The sequence below is a fragment of the Phycodurus eques genome, chromosome 1, assembly GCF_024500275.1.
Source record: "Phycodurus eques isolate BA_2022a chromosome 1, UOR_Pequ_1.1, whole genome shotgun sequence".
NCBI lineage: Eukaryota > Metazoa > Chordata > Actinopteri > Syngnathiformes > Syngnathidae > Phycodurus > Phycodurus eques.
The window spans coordinates 20,255,137-20,272,452 of NC_084525.1; the positions used below are offsets into that span (position 1 = coordinate 20,255,137).

The 17,316-nt window shown below is 41.0% G+C and overlaps 1 protein-coding gene across 3 annotated transcripts in view; it reads left to right on the forward strand.

The window, feature by feature from the left end:
- Positions 1-16,959, forward strand: part of prdm16 (PR domain containing 16) — a 229,936-nt gene extending 212,977 nt beyond the window's left edge. For all 3 annotated transcript variants that reach the window (XM_061682080.1, XM_061682088.1, XM_061682096.1), the window contains 6 exons: positions 2,332-2,504; positions 2,628-2,705; positions 4,874-5,043; positions 5,822-5,993; positions 10,045-10,296; positions 14,065-16,959. In XM_061682080.1, coding sequence (XP_061538064.1) covers positions 2,332-2,504; positions 2,628-2,705; positions 4,874-5,043; positions 5,822-5,993; positions 10,045-10,296; positions 14,065-14,077 — 858 coding nt within the window. In that variant the 3' untranslated portion in view covers positions 14,078-16,959. The remainder of the gene's footprint in view (positions 1-2,331; positions 2,505-2,627; positions 2,706-4,873; positions 5,044-5,821; positions 5,994-10,044; positions 10,297-14,064) is intronic.
- Positions 16,960-17,316: the final 357 nt, after the last annotated feature.

The window sequence follows — 17,316 nt, forward strand, 5'->3', positions numbered from 1 at the left end:
TCCAACCTGAATTGATAGGGCTCCATGCACCATCATTCCACACTGTTGATGTTATGTTCTCAAGGGCTGTATGACTTCTTCCTTTGTTTATCGAATGGCGCCTGTGTACTTCGTCACTTCTGCCTTTTTCAGAAGACGCAGCCTGTTGTTGCAGCCCCTTTGATAATCACTCACATTGTTCGACTGTCCCCAGACCCTCGCTGCCTCTACAAATCTTGATTGCAAAGAATGGTAGTATTAAGAATATATATTTTTAAATGAATAGTAAGAATTTTGAATGGTATTCTCGCTAATCGTAGCCATGGCATTGTTTCATGTACTAGGAGTCCACAGGCCAGCTCATACCTCATCCCCCTCCAAGTTGTTCTTTTTCTGTGTAGTGAACTGGCTGGCTAGATAATAGCACCGTGTCCATCAAGGACATCCTGTGTTTGTGTCCAGGAGAATGAGGGGCTCTTGTCGGGGAAACTGCTTAAAAATCTGACCTGGAAATCTGTGTCCTCTATCAACTGTGACTTTGCAATACACACATCTGCAGCTTATGCGGACAGATGGACTTGCACATTTGCATGTGGTCAAGTTATGCATTTGTACCATTATGGTTGGTTCTTGGTTGTATTAGTGGTATCAGAATTGAAATACTGTATATCAAAATATAGAATACCTCCAACATCCATCCATCCATTTTCTGAGCTGCTTCTCCTCACTAGGGTCGCGGGCGTGCTGGAGCCTATCCCAGCTGTCATCGGGCAGGAGGCGGGGTACACCCTGAACTGGTTGCCAGCCAATCGCAGGGCACATAGAAACAAACAACCATTCGCACTCTCAGTCATGCCTACGGGCAATTTAGAGTCTCCAATTAATGCATGTTTTTGGGATGTGGGAGGAAACCGGAGTGCCCGGAGAAAACCCACGCAGGCACGGGGAGAACATGCAAACTCCACACAGTCGGGGCCGGGGATTGAACCCGGGTCCTCAGAACTGTGAGGCTGACGCTCTAACTAGTCGCCCACCGTGCCGCCTACCTCTAACATGTAAAGCAAAATAAAATTTGATCTTACGTTTTTTTCCTAAACACCAGCAACTGCTGGTATACTGTAGATACCTAATTATGCAGATATTTCATAAAGATATCGACTTTGTAACCATGTCCGCTGAATTAATACTGTCAGAGATACTCATGTTAATCATGAGCTCCATCAATTCATTTTCTTTAGTCAGGGGCTGACTATGATCGAGAAGCGGGGTAAACCCAGGACTAGATCTATCACAGGGCACATATAAAAAAAACAAAAAACGAACATTCACACTCACAGTCACACCTTTGGACAATTCAAAGCATTTGGCCTGAAACACATAACTGACGCTTGGATCTGCAGGATGTGATTGACTGACCAGTGGGGTGGCCAGCTAATCCTTGGCCACCCCCTGATGGTGCCCCTGCCGAATATGAATGTTTTCGGAACATGGGAAGAAGCCAAAGTACTTGGAGAAAAACCCATGCTAGCATGAGGAGAACATGCAAACTCCACACAGAAAGTCCACAACTGAGATTTGAACCCTAAACTGTGAGGCAGAGGCTCTAACCACTTATAAGATAAAACGTCTTATTACTATAAATCAACAGTTTCTTTCCTGCTTTTACATGTTGTTCTGTGATGTACTACCATTCTGGTGATCCAAAATCAGTCTTCTTTATCATCCTAATGTACTTGGGGCGAGAATTTTTCTCAGGACACTTCGTCAAACCTGAGTCATCCTATTGTGTCTCAGCTTCCAAACACAATGCCACCGCTAATTCAGTCTTATGACAAAATCCCCCCCACCCGCCCCACCTGCAATCTGCTCGTTCTCAGACTGCGAATAAACACATTGAGACGGAGTGTCTGTCCCTGTGTCTCTCCCTGTCCTGTATTCACTAAAAAAGGAAGGATGTACGCTGTTTGGGGCAAATAAACGCCTACATAACTACCTCCCACCCCCCACCTCCCCTTTGTTCACAAGCCTCTCAGGGGAAGGACGCAACTATCGGTTGGGGGTATCTCAAACTATATTGTGCTGCACCATACAGAACTTTTGAATGGCTCATTTAGCCAGCTTGCTGGCCTGGCAGCAGAAGTGAAGACGTGGAGAACAAAGCAGAAGCTAGAGGGAGAGGAGATGCTGGTTTTTGGGAGTAGGCAGAGAAAATAATTTTACATTTGTTAACGTGCTATAAGTACATTTTGTCTGTGTTTTCATTCATTACATCTGTCTATCAACAAGCACACATGCATTGGCAATGGGATATATTCATCTTTATAATTATGTCATCCATCCTCATCCCTCCAGATGTCTGCCATGGAGAACATGACAGAAAAACTGGAAAGCTTTGGTGCACTAAAACTGGACATGCCGCCCAATTCACTGCAACATTCAGCTCACCCACTGTTCAACTTCCGCTCACCTCCTCCTTCGCTCTCAGATGCCATCCTCCGCAAGGGCAAGGAGCGCTACGCCTGCAGGTCAGTGCCCTGTGATGACACACTTTTTCGCTTACCACATTTTTTGCAAAGGATGGAAAAATAAATATTTTGGTCTGTGTTACTCTTTCCCTTTCCTGCTTTTCTCTCCATTCTCCCATGAAGGTACTGTGGGAAAATCTTCCCCCGCTCGGCAAACCTCACGAGACACTTGCGAACACACACAGGCGAACAGCCTTACAGGTATTTTTGTACAGTATTATTATTTATGGTTACTCATGTTAAATGTGGAGAGGCTAAATGAGTTGCTCAGTCTAGAAAGCTTGGGGACTGAAAGGTTGAGTGTTCGAGACCCACTGTGGCTCACAATATTAGGTAGGAACCAGATACGAGGTCTCTCCCTGAGCACTACTAAGGTGCCATTGAGCAAGGCATACCCTTGCAACCAACTGTTCAAGGGCATTGTAATGTATCTATGTGTCTAGTGGATTCTGCATTGCTGTTTGTTTCCTATTTTGTCCCTCATTGATTGTCTTTTCTGTCCCTCTTTATAACAAATTTGCATTACGTTATTATTCTTTTTTAGAAAAGCCAGGGATATGTTTTTGTTGAATTTAAGAGAAAGAAATTGAAATTTATAGTAACTGAAATATAGTGGTGTCTTGAGATACCAGCGACCCAACTTGGGAATTTTTCGAGATACAAGCTGTCGTTCGGCTGATTTTATTTATTTGATTTGTTTTCCTTGCAAAAATGTGAGCTACAAGCACTGTATGGTGGCAGTGAACTCAATTCAAATCACTTTACAACAAGCAGCAGTTTGGCAGATAGTGAACAATTCTTCATAAAAGAGGCTTCAAACTGTTTATTGCCACTCCCGGTCAAGGTTTACTGACAAACTAAGCATAAAACAGAGAGAATTACATGTGGATTTACAACAACCACATCCAGTAGCTTTGCCTTAGAAGAGCCTGCTTAGCCTAATGCTAACAAACAATGCAAAAAGCCACAGACGGACGAACGAATACCTGACTCAGTGTCCTGGTGTTATAAATCTTTAAGCCAGGGGTGTCAAACTCAAATTCACGGTGGGCCAAAATTAAAAATTGGGACAACGTCACGGGCCAAACTCAATATTGAATGAAAAATCACTGCGATGTGCATGTTTCCCTTTTCTGCAGAAATGTAGCGTTAAAGTTTATCATTGACAACAAACTTACATTTTGCTTAAACACTGAATCTGGAATAAACAAACTTTAACATTATAAACTCAAAAAATCAAATTTGCGATAAAAGACATCAGTGGTATTTGTTTGTTGTTTTGTATTTAAATATATAACATAAATTCTTCTGTCCCTCTATCTTCTATTTATCTATCTCCAACTACCTTTCTTTTTTATGTAAATCTTTTTTCAAAGGGCAACAACAAAACAACCCAAAAAAAATAAGAATGTCCTTCAATAAATATCCAAACTTCAAACTATTATTACTATTGCCTCGAACTATTATTACTATTACTATTGCCTCAAACTATTATTACTATTGACAAACCTCAAACTATTATTACTATTTCAAAGGCCAACAACAAAACAACCCAAAAAAATAAGAATGTCCTTCAATAAATATCCAAACCTCAAACTATTATTACTATCGCCTCGGACTTGATAAAGGGCATTAAAAAAAACAATTCAATCATGTTATATTCTTTGTTACAGCCACGTTGCTCTGCACACGACAAACAGGTCTGTCTTTTACTTTAGTGAACAGATAATCTGCCTCCCACCTGTCAGTGAAGTTAGCTGTTTTCCATCTTTCATTTGGCTATTTTTGGGAAGGGGAAGTGTAAATTTGCTTGAGGAGACTGGTAGCATAGTCGCTAACGACTGCAACAGAAAGGGAAGGGTCTAGCGCTCGCCGGTCTAGACTGATGGGCCAACACACTAGCAAAGCATTCTCGGATTTGTAATAATAGTGGCGCATGTGCTATATACTGGCGGGCCAGCTCTAATACACATTTAATATGGTCTTGCGGGCCAAATATAATTACATCGTCGGCCAAATTTGGCCCCCGGGCCTGAGTTTGACACATACGCTTTTTTTTTTTTAAGCGACAATATAACAATACTCACAGGCATATATTCTTTATCCTCTGCAAATTATATATTTTAGGGGAGGCTGGAATGGATTAATGACATTTCCATTTATTTCAATGGGGAAAAATGACTTTGAAGATGAGAGTTTTGAGGTACAAGCATTGTCAAAGAACAAATTCAACTCTTATGTCACAGTATATTGTATAACTGTATAATGATTGGAGTTTTACCCAGACTGTCCATGTTCCAAATGTGGAGATACTTTATAATGAACAGTGTTGTAGGTGCTCACCCTGGCTCGCCTATGTGCCCTGGCAGGTGTAAATACTGTGACCGCTCATTCAGCATCTCGTCCAACCTGCAACGCCACGTTCGCAACATCCACAACAAAGAGAAACCCTTCAAGTGTCATCTTTGCAACCGCTGCTTCGGTCAGCAAACCAACCTCGACCGCCATCTCAAGAAGCACGAGCACGAGAACATTCCTGGTAGGACTCCTTCTTAATAGAGACTCCATTGGAGTTATTTAACATGTCTTGTTAATGGGCTGACTAATGAGCAGTACACATTACCCATTTGGAAAATATAAAATGTTGCCCTAAATAAAATGTTTAGTGAAGTGTGGCAAACAAACATAACACGCAAAAGTAGGAAAGCCACTTCATTCAAGAGTTCACACTTACTTCTCCGTCTGCTTTGCCAAAAACAGCCTCTCTACGCCCGACATGGAAGTCATCCACTGTGTCTATGGTTACCACTCAGATGACGTTTTAAAGTGAATTAGCCTTTGAACAGTTTTATTTAAAATGTCTGTACAGCACTGTTTGGTTAACATTTCAAAATGAGAGCACACATAATGACCATTTCTTGAGGCTTCAGCCTCAAGAAATGGTCATTATGTGTCATTTTATTCTTCACATTAAAATCTTGTAAACTGCTGTGACATCAACAGATGGATGTTTTTCATATACGTTTTGACGTTATGATTGTATTTAACATCCAAGTTATACAGAAATTATGCAGTGCTCCATGTTTGACCCGCACATTTTCAATATTTCATAATGGGATGGGAAGATGTGACTGCCTATAACAAACCTCTTTCTAACCCTCAAAATATTTGGTGTTCTCCCTACCTTGTTATGTACCATATGTCTGGTAATTATTAAACAAAAAATACTCCGTCTACCTGTGTGCGTGCGTACATTACATCGTTTGTGTGTGTATTAATGTGCGCGGATGTGTATGTCTGCACACTTTCCCCATTAGTGAGCCAACAGTCTGGGATGCTTTCCAACTTAGGAACCACCATTTCCTCGCCAAACTCCGAGCCTGACAATCATGCACTTTTAGATGAGAAAGAGGACTCGTACTTCTCAGAAATCCGAAACTTCATCTCCAACAGTGAGATGAACCAGGCCTCCAGCTCCACGGATAAGAGGTAAAAAAAAAAAATTTAAAAAAAAACACAAGCAAACATAATAGTCATACACATAATGCTGCATTGGGAAATTGTACAACTTGTGTCAAACCATCAAGTCTTTCCTCCAACTGACCTGTAATCATCACTCCAATCCTATTATGCACCGACTGCCACAACATTATGATTGCTTGCAGAATCACACAAATGTAATAATTTAAAATCGCAATGATTTATGTGATTTATGCATATGATTGATTTATTATTGTGGTTGTAACTGCAATATGTCTTAATGAGAGCGGTATCAGTATACTGTCATGCAGCGAAGTTCTACACCACTGAAAATGCAAACCACAATAATAAGCTAGGTAGAAAAAAATATGAAACACATCCGCACATATAAAATTACCTTTTTGAAGGCAGACTTTTACAATAGATACTTGTTTTGGTTTTCATCACATTGTGAAACTGTTCCTACCGTTGTGGCTGCTCGATGTGTAAAAGTATGTATGCTAAAAGAACCAGCTACACACACATTATACTTTTATAACCGTCATAACAGTTCCATGAGTCCATTCTTTTTATACCAGGACGCGCTCTTCCTCACTTTGATTCTTGTGGCCATTTCACTCACACATGCTGTGAGTGCTTGACGCACAGTGCCCTCTAGTGCGTCAAAGTTTAGTGGAAGGAAGAATAAGGGCACACAGTGCTGTATATTTTACACACAACAGAAATGCAAGCATTTCCAGAAAAGGTATCATATTGTGGCAAGGTAAAATATTCTGTGACATATGGAGAAGTTAGATATAGAAAGGACTGAAGTTCCGAAAGATAGAGTGACCAAAATCGATCTATAGATAATATGTAATGTAAAGCAAAGCATCCTGCCTAGTGAGTCTGCCTTATTATAAGAATTGGTATGAATTGGTTTCTGGCAATTGACAAGAAAAGTAATATTTCGCCCTTTCAACCTGGGCATGAAGGTGTGATTTTAGTGTTGTTTTTTACATTACAACTCATACTCTACAAATGTACTGTAAAACTGAAACTGGCTTGATTGATACAGTTTACACAAGACCAATTTTTAATTGAAAGCAGATAAAAAGACTGTCTTGTTGGTCTAAAAATTATAACATGTGAAAGCAGTAAAACAAAATGTAGGACATGTACAGTCAAAACAGTAATGGCGGTACATAGTGCTGTAGTCGTATTTGGGCTCGTAACGCTTCTCCAGCAAAGTCTACATTTGCTGCATCGTGGTAATCATATTACTTGCTTCCTTATTCAGGGGGACAAGCAATTAGTGTGCACGCTCATAGTGTTTCTTCACAAAGTGACATGCTAACTACTGGCCTGGATGCACATTACAGCGTTTTTAGTCCGTTTTCTAGGTCTATGAGTATGAGATCATTTAAACAACATTGTCAAGTTGAAACTTGTAACGTGAAACCTTTTTAATTCTCAATATACAAAAATGTTCCTGTTTTTACACAGTCTCACAGTCCATCCCTCCATCGTCATCCCTTTCCTCTTGTCAACACACTTTTTGGCCAGCAGACTCTGTGGTAGTTTAGCCTGGCTGCCATCTGGGATCAATACCGAGTCTCATCCACAACAAGGCAGCCTGACGTTTTAATATCAGTAATTCAGACTAAATGTTGTGCTTTCTGTCCACCCACCAGACAGCTCAGTGTTTATTCTCCCCTCTCCGTGACTGAAGCCGAGCTCCAAACAGACGTTCATGCATGACTATCTATAATCACTCTTAACTGCCCTTGCAACCAAGCTTCAGTGCAGTTTTACAAGAAGTACTGTTCATGGCAGAACTTTTCTTTTTTTTTTCACAAAAATGTGAACCACTTTCCCAAGCGGGCATGTTAGAGATGCTGTGGTACTCTCGGAGAGATAATTATTTGGATATTTGTATCCCTACAGTGTTGCGGTGGAATTAGAGTTACTTGGAAAGCTTTGAGCTGGTCCCTCATCTGGCATTTGGATACAATGTCTGGCAATTGGGACCTTAAGAGGGGGACTCAGGTTGAGGTATTTATCCAGGAGATCCACTGATGATGGAGCTCTTCAACCCCCCTATCCATCCCCTGTACGTATACCCCCCGCCCACTAACCCAAACAGCCCACTGACGTGTTTAGACTAAATGACAAAACCCAGGGCCCCCCTATGTCAGAGCTACGCTTCTCTCCCTGGATGCAGGCATGGACTTTTCCCCAGCTAAACAGCCTGGCAATTTGATTATAGTGATATTTAATCTAGATTGAAAGAGGAGTCCATCTAGCCATGTTTACCCACCCGCAGTGTATGACCCAATCCTATCCCTGTGTACACCTCCCTCGAGGTAATCCTGTCTGGTTTGATAAATGTCCACTGTGTGGCAAAAAAAAAAAAAAAAAAGGAAGGTTTAACTTTGCTGTCCCTCGGGAAATGATATCATGAGCAATGTCATGTGGTCTGGAGCTGATGGAGGGGGCAGCTGGGGCTCTGGCTGGAGATTGTACAGATGGCAGGTCAGAATAGCACTGAGCTGATCTACTATAGTCTACTTTTATTTGCATACAATATACTGGATGTTCCACCACTGCAAACTAAAGCAAACAGCACACTTCTTGACGTTCCTTTTCCAAGGGCGCGTCCGTCCAATTGATCACAAGGGCTGGGTGGGGTGGGGGGCTGTTTGAAAAGTGCCCCCTGTCAGCACCCATGTTGTTTGTGTGTTCACTGGACAACACAATGTTCGTTTTTTCTTTCTCAATCTTGTAGGAGGGTTTGGTTACACCGAGCTACATGTATATACAAGACTAAATCACTTTTGTACCACCTCATTATAATGGTGTCCTCAAAAATCATCAGTGAACAGTTCCACATGGCAGAGAACCATTTCCAATAACTATATATTTGTGTGTTGATTGTGTGTTAAAGTTGAGATTGATTCCCAGTTGTCGCTTCACCTTGACAGCATTCATAGCACACGATATTAGCGTAATATAACATAAAAGGCTGTGCTATTAGGTGTGAGGAATCTCATGATAAATAGAAATTGCAGTCCCCTTCTAAAATGCACGGGTGAGCGATCACCACACAGGAAATAGTCAGTCGCAGGGCACACATACAACCGACAACCATTCGCACTCACACCGTCAATGAGTGGGAACTGAACCCATGCTGCACGCACCAAAGGCAGGCGAGTGTACCACTACATCATCAGACACACACACACACACTCACACACACGCACACACACACACACACACACACTCTCTCTCTCTGTCTCTCTCTCTCTCTATCTCTCTCTCTCTCTCCTTCTCTCTCTCTCTCTCTTCACAGGGAGAACATACAAAAACAAAGGCAGGGCCGGGTCTTGGATTTAGGTCTTCAGAACTGTGAGGCAGACATGCTAACCAGTCGGCCCCCCCATTCCACCGGTCTAATAAATGGTGTAATAAATGTATTTATCACTGCATATTCTATTTCAGCCACCCGTTTTGGATAAGTTCAATCTGCTTACTTTGTTAAAACCCTTCTCATTTCTTTAATGATAAAATGATTACAATAAAAGCAACCTTGCCACATTAGCCATGATGCACATCATCTGCATTAAGAACAGCAGCACACACAGAAGAAATAAAAATATATTTTTCTTGTACTAAAATGTTCCCGGCGGCACGGCGGACGACTGGTTAGAGCGTCTGCCTCACAGTTCTGAGGACGTTGTTCAATCCCTGGCCCCGCCTGTGTGGAGTTTGCATGTTCTCCCCGTGCCTGCATGGGTTTTCTCTGGGCACTCCGGTTTCCTCCCACATCCCAGAAAAATGCATGGTGGGTTAATTGGGGACTCTAAATTTCCCGTGGGTGTGGATGTGAGTGCGGATGGTTGTTTGTTTGTATGTGCCCTGCGATTGGCTGGTAACCAGTTCAGGGTGTACCCCGCCTCCAGCCCGCGACCCTGGTGAGGAGAAGCGACTCAGAAAATGGATGGGTGGATGGATAAAATGTTCCCAAATATGAGAGGAAAGCTGTATGGCAACATTTCCAACGCATTTTTGACGCATGCAGATCTGAACCGGCCAATGAGAAGCACACGAGCGGCCCCAGGTTGTCCGACTCCAAGCTGTCCCTCCAGGGGCTGGAGGAGGAGGAAGAGGAAGCAGAGGGGGATGAGGAGGAGGAAGAGGAGGGCAGCCTGACAGAAAAGTCTCACGACGAGGCCCCGGAATCCCCGTCTCCAGTTACAACACATGTGTATGAGGAGGAGGAGGACGAGGAGGAGACTACTCCATTATCTATGAGCTATGAACACTCTCGCAGGTACCCATTTATTTTTACCAGCTACAATGAACTGCTAGCTATAGTAACTAACCGCAGCTGCTCTACAGTTTTCACTAATATAAATATTAATCAACAATGAAGATGTAACAGTGCCGAAACTAGGCTTTAAAAGACAAGAAAAAAGGAATGAAATTAGGAATATACTGTTATACCTAGTTTAAATTAAATATGACTTTTTGTCATATTGGTGCAAACTGTCATCTCTGGTCAATCTTATGCCGTGAAAGTTTTTATTGTCAAAGTGGGTGTCTATTGTCGTACTAGAGGAGCTCCAACTACCGGGGACAAATTCATTGTCCGTTTTTGACATACTTGGCAAATAAAGAAGATTCCGATTCTGATTCGACAAGAAACCACCACGCCCAATCAGACAACAACAAACAACCAATCAGAGACAGAAGGTGTGATTTACGAGGTGTCAATCATTTGTCGCGCACTCCTGCGGCCTCGTAAAAAAATCAAACTTTAAACTGATAACATTTAGTGTTATAGTAACACAACATTACAAATAAAATGGTTTTCTGGGGTAATAAGGTCAGCGGGAGACAAAGAGTAACAAAGAGTGTTTTTGTTTTTAAATCGAAAACTCCTCTTTAAGCAAAATGATCTGCCAATAGGACAGGGAAATTAGACTTGACAAGATTTCTTAGAAGAAGTCAACAACCCCACCGATGTCCTAAAAGTGTATTTATACTACCTAACCCTATAGAATTATGGTATTTCTAATTTTAAGCTAAACTTCCTCATTACCAGTAATAAAATCGAAATTGAAGTTATTGCTAGTTACAATTTTTAAGGGGAGAAATGCTTGAAACAAGCTAAATGCTTCCTTCACAAAAAGTGCCTGATAAGAGCAGGCAGACAAAAAAAAAAAAGAATCCTATTCCGCCTTGATTTGAAATATTTCATCTTGATTAGATATTATTTTTTTGTAGTGATTTTAGCATGCATCTCTTCTCAACCAGTCAGATTGATATTCCTTGAAAAAATAGACCATAAATATTCTTCAGAAAATGGCAGCAGCAATTATCACCTCGCTAGTTGCATGTCTTTTTCAGCACCATAGGAACCACATTTGCAAATACTGTAATTTTAAGTTCACAATATGTGAAACCAAGGCTGAATAAACATGCTTTATTATACTGGATTGGTAAAGTTGCATGACATTCATGTACTAAATGGATCACCCGGAAGTTCCACCGTAGAGTGTGTGCGCCCTTCAAGTGCCTATCGCCTGGTCCAGTGTGTCTGGGCTCCCTCGAAAAAGCATGTGACTCATCTTCTTGTCTCCTTATTCTCCATTATGATTAATTAGTCATTCCTTTTTCTCTTCCCTTCATTCACCGAAATGTCTTCCATTTTCCTCCTTGCATCAATTTCCATTTCCCTTCCACTTGCCAATCCATTTACGGATCCCGTCCTTCCACCCATCCACATTCGGCCCACCACCTCCCCTGGTGTGCAGGTGTTTAGATGAGGAGGGCTCCCTCCTGGACCTTGAAGGTCTCTCCAGCTTTCCCAAGGGCTTGGATGGCTTACGTAAAGCAGCCAGTGATGAGCAACATTTTGACGTTAAAGACATATTTAACACATCTCTAGAGTCGGAGACCTTGAAAGAGACGTTGTACAGGCAGGCTAAAACCCAGGTATGTGACTGAATGAAACCATACCAGAGAAACTACAGTGGAACATCTAAGGTCGAACACAATCTTTTCCACGATACTGGTCGAGCTTGATTTGTTTAAATTCTTCTAGCAAATGGAATTGATCTGTTCCATGGTTGCTACTGAAAAATATGATTAACTATAAGGGCATTTTACAGGGGTGTCAAACTCAAAATTCACAGTCAGCCAAAATAAAGAATTTGGGACAAATTCACGGGCCAAACTCATTATTTATTGAAAATTGACTTTGATTGTGCATGTTTTCCCTTCTCTCCAGAGATGTAATGTTAAACCTTATCATACTAAAAAAGAAAAGGAACAAACACGTAACTGAATCTGGAATAAGCAAACATTACATTAACATTATGAACATGAGAAATCAAATGTGCAATAAAAGACACATCAGTGATATTTCTTTCTTATTTAAAAAGATACAATCTGTAGATATGAAATCTAAAACCTGTCGTGCAGATAATCTGCCTCCCACCTGTCTTGAAGGCTCCCGTTTTCCATCTTTCGTTTGGCCATTTTTGGGAAGGGGAGGTATAAATTTGCCAGAGGAGACTGGTAGTATACACTGTTTACTCGTTTTTCGGGGTTAATGGGGACCAGAAGCCCCCACGAAAGGTGAAAAAAAAAACGCGAAGTAGGATACAGTAGCAAGTGTAGTGACGGCGACCGGGGAAGAGTATCGATTAGTGGAGGACCCGATGACTTTGAATGTCCAGAGGAGCTCATAAAGCCATTAAAGCAGCCAATCGGTGCCTCGTGTCTTTATTGTTGCCGCCACCCAGCTCAGCTGTGCAACGAGAGAAGGGAGGTTAACACTTCGTATAAACAAAATAAAATACATTCAAATAAAAAATAAGATGCTGTACTTACCATTACTGCTGAGAGTGTGAAAAAAGGCAAAGATACTCCCGCCGCACAAACACAGACAAGCACAATGCACTAGCTAATCAGAAACACTATGGTGCTGGGGACAAAATGGCGGACGAGGCACGGGCGTCGTAAAGTCGAAACGTCGTACGTCGGGTGCGTCGTAACGCGAGGCCTTCCTGTATTGTAGACATGCACTGAGCAGCCACAAGAGAGATTTACTCAAGGTAGACTGCTTATTCTGTCATAAGTTCAATTCCCAGTTGTCCAATTGTCATTACATTTTTCTTTCTTTGCTATGAGTGCTTGCCTTCTGTGGTGTCATTAAAAAAAAACCAAATAAATACATTTAAAAAAGCAAAACAGGTGTACGGCATTAAACGTCTTGTTCGACCTCTGGATTTCCGGAACCAGAATTTCAGTAACGATCGGGCTTCAGATATGCTGCTCGAGTGAAGTGGAAAAGAAATGAGAGCCACGCTCATCAGTTCATTTTTAGCAGTTGACTGAATGGAACAAAGAGTCTTCAACAAAGTCTACACAAATACAAAATGAGAACAATCACGATCAGCTACAGTGGTGGCCCAAACTCACGTCCAGATGTTCACAAAGAGATGAACCGCCCATGTTTCTGATGGCACTCACTAGGCCACAGCCTTTGAAGGCACACAAACAACACTCCACAGACTCTTGGCAGTGTATTTCTCTATATCTTCTTTGAGGCTTCAAGCTGTTTAATGCCGCGCCCAGTTCAAGTTTACTCTCAAACTAAAAATAAAACAAACATGTCTGCAAATCAACCGCCCAACTTTGTCTTCCGCTAGCTAATACACAATGCAAAAGGCCATAGACGGGCTAATGAATAGCATCATTACTTTATCTTTTACACAGTACAATCTTATAGAGTGTTACTTTCCTTAAAAACACATTACAAACATTTGTGTTCGTTTTTTTTTTTAGGGAAGCTGGAATGGATTCATGGCATTTTGATTCATTTGAATGGGGAAAATGTATCTGCTACACAAGTAAATTGAATCACAAGCTTGGTCACGGAACAAATTCAACTCGTAAATCAAGGTTCCACTGTATTATAACGATGAAAGAAATAGAAGAAACTCGAATAGGAAAGCAGTGTAGAAGCACAAATGAAAGGTCAATTTGCCCCAATTGAACTCTCTTGCAATATACTTGTGCTCTCTTGCAGGCTTATGCAATGATGCTGTCTCTCTCCGACAACAACCCTTTGCACACGTCCTCCCAGAACTCTCTGGACGCTTGGCTGGGCATGGGAGGCGGACCGTCTGAGACGAGCAGCTTTCACCCGCTCAACCACATCTAGACAAGAGAGAGAGAGAGAGAGAGAGAGAGAAACAGAGAGGAGGTTAGTGTAGTAGGAGGAGGGAGGAGAAGTACTTTGCATAGAGACACAAGTGGAGTGGACACAAGTCGGCATGAACGGAGAATTCAGTCTCACATGCATTCAGTGTGTGTGCTTGTGTGTGTGTGTGTGTGTGTGTGAGTGAGTGAGAGAGAGAGAGAGAGAGAGAGAGAGAGAGAGACAGAGACAGACAGACAGATAGAGGGAGGGGGTACACTCTGTAAGAAAGCACTGCTAAGCTCCTGTTGATGTGAAGGACATACATGATGAATGCTTCTCGACAGCATTGAAACTTTGCCGATGGTCCCCCAAGTGCACTCATTCTCGTCTGGCCGCAGCAGTGAGCTGACGTGACACTCTGTAGACTCTTAAATCACTTGTATGTCACTGTGTGTGATGTCTGGAAGAATACGAAAAAACGCACTGCTGCATTACGCCTACATGTCCACAAGGGGTGCTGTTTCTCACAAAGTGACACTTTGGGCTCCAGATGAAACTCCTCACGGATGAAATGTGTCACCGACTGCAGAATCAACGACAGCACCACACAAGATGTGAGTGTGGAAATGAACGATTAACACACACAAACTGATGTTCTAATGTGCACAGCAAATGGTGATTTTAGTGTTTATTTCCCAGCTTGATTCTGCTGGAAATTGTTTCAAATCACAAATGGAAATATATCATTTCATGTCACTCTTAATATCATTTGCTTACTTTCCTCTTAGCTATCACAGTATTGTTTTGTTGAAGGCACCACCGTGCTAAATTATTAATATAATTATTTTAGAGAAGGACCAAAATTGTATGATAATGTGACATGGTGTACAAAATAACGTAGATGTTCATAGTGAGGGTGACACGTGCCAAATAACCCATAGAAAATGTTTTGTTCTCTGACAATCATTTCATTTCCATTTGCTCCAATATATTTGATTTCAGATGTGTGTGTGTGTATGTATTTATTTTTTGCTTGTTCACTCATTCTGTATGGGGTGGCGGGTGTGAGAATAAGGAAAAGTCCTTTCTCTTCTTTTTTTCCTTTTGTTGCTGAAGGAATAAACACCGGTGAGAGATTGAGAATCTCCAGTTTTGGTGTGCCATAATGGAAAGAATCCATGAAATGTTGTTTTTATTTATAGTGGAAGATAGTTGTAGTTTTAGTGGCACTGTAATGTCCTGCCGTGTTTAGTTTTCCTCTGGCATCTGTCCCATTTCACCCGGTATAAGTATTATTAGGGGGGAAGCCTTCACCATCAATGTCACATTGTCACAAAATGACATTATTATAATAATTACACTACCACACAGTATATGAGTAGAATCTGGCAGGATTCGATCATAATGTGTAAATGTAGCCCAAAAGGCCTGAACCATTTGTACAGCCAAATTGGGGGGTGAGGACTCATGAAACCAAAAGAATCCTGTAAAGTACATTTACTGCTACGATGGGCATTAGAATTTACTGCTGGTTGGTCCTTCATGCATAAAAATTGTCTTGGAATCAATGGTGACCAGACTTTTCTTCTCGTGGCATCAAACTCATTCCATGTAGTCTACGAAGTAGCAGGAGGGCAAGATTTCTTTTGGAGTGTAGATAGCTGTAGATAGACATCTCGGGAGGGGTTACTCGTATCCTCCCTGTGTACTGAGAACTTGGCCTGATGCTGTATTTTTCAAGCTAGCACTTAATGAAACCACATGGGTCCAAGCCATACTTTGATCAGGCTTAGGTCTCGACAACTTACAACTCGACGACAAGACGGAAGGAACACTGTACTTTTCTTTGGCTACACGAGGACTGCTGCATCATCTCATTTTGCTCAAGACACAAATCTCTCTCTTGTTTGATGAATCTATTCATTACTTATCTTTATGAAATGTAAAGATGTGGGTCGTCTCTATGTAGTGATTCATGTCATGTCATGGACTACTGTAATAAGAATGTGCTGTGTAAAGGCATTGAAGGCATTGAAGCATTCCATTGTGCCCACTTCAGAAAGTATTCTGGCAGATGGTCGTCAAGATATTAGAACATGGTTGCTGTTTCCCCCGCTCACTGTTACAGGAGACAAAAAAAAAAAAAATAGATATTGTTTCTTATTAAATGTATAGTATTTTAAAGATGGAAAAATAATGGTGCATTTGTCCGAAGGAAGAAAAAAAATAATGGGAAAATATGGGTTTAAATGGATGGTGCTTGTTTTGTTTGGATCTGAGTTGTATATCGCCTATGTTATGTTGATTGAAAACAACAAAAAAAAAAAAAAAAAAAAAAAAAAAAAAAAAGGATACTGTGCATGACGTGTTTAGCGGTCATAATTATGTCCATTTGTGAATTGTGTATCAAATCAAAAAAAAAAGAAGAAAAAAAATGAAATCCGTAGATGCACTTATTGTAAATGTGGGTAGGTTTAGCAGGTTTGACTTCCAAGTTCTTGACTGCCTTACTCGTAGGGGCAGGTGGCTCTTACAGACATAAAGGAAGACTTGTGGGAGAATACTTAATGAAAAAAACAATAAAGGATTGTAGAATAAAATTGAACAATTCTGAAATTGCAGTTCTTTTGATGCTTGTGATCATTGAAGATATACTTTAGAGAAATTTCATTGAAAAGACATGACTGATGTTAATTCTGTAGAATAGCAATGTATACCAAATGTAATCTTTCCAATGCTATGAAGAATTTATACATGAAATTGATATGCAATAAAACCTGTGTGCTTTTTAAATGGAATTCTCACCACTTATTTTTTTCCCAGGGATAATACAGGAAGAAGAATGTTGTTTGAAGCACTTCAATGTTGCTTGCTTCCCATCATATCTTGGACCATTTTTAATATAGGAAATTAAATGATCCAATATATGCACTACATCGCTGAAAAAACTGAACGATTTTTCAAGTGTGCATATTTTGACTCTTGCAGCATCAACTTTGACACATCTAACACTTTGTTGACAATGCATTCATAAAGTATTTAGACTGCATTCATTCATTGTAAAAATTATCTTCCCCTCACAGTCACTCTCATATCCCACTATGACATCATTATTATTATTTTATTAACAAGGACATT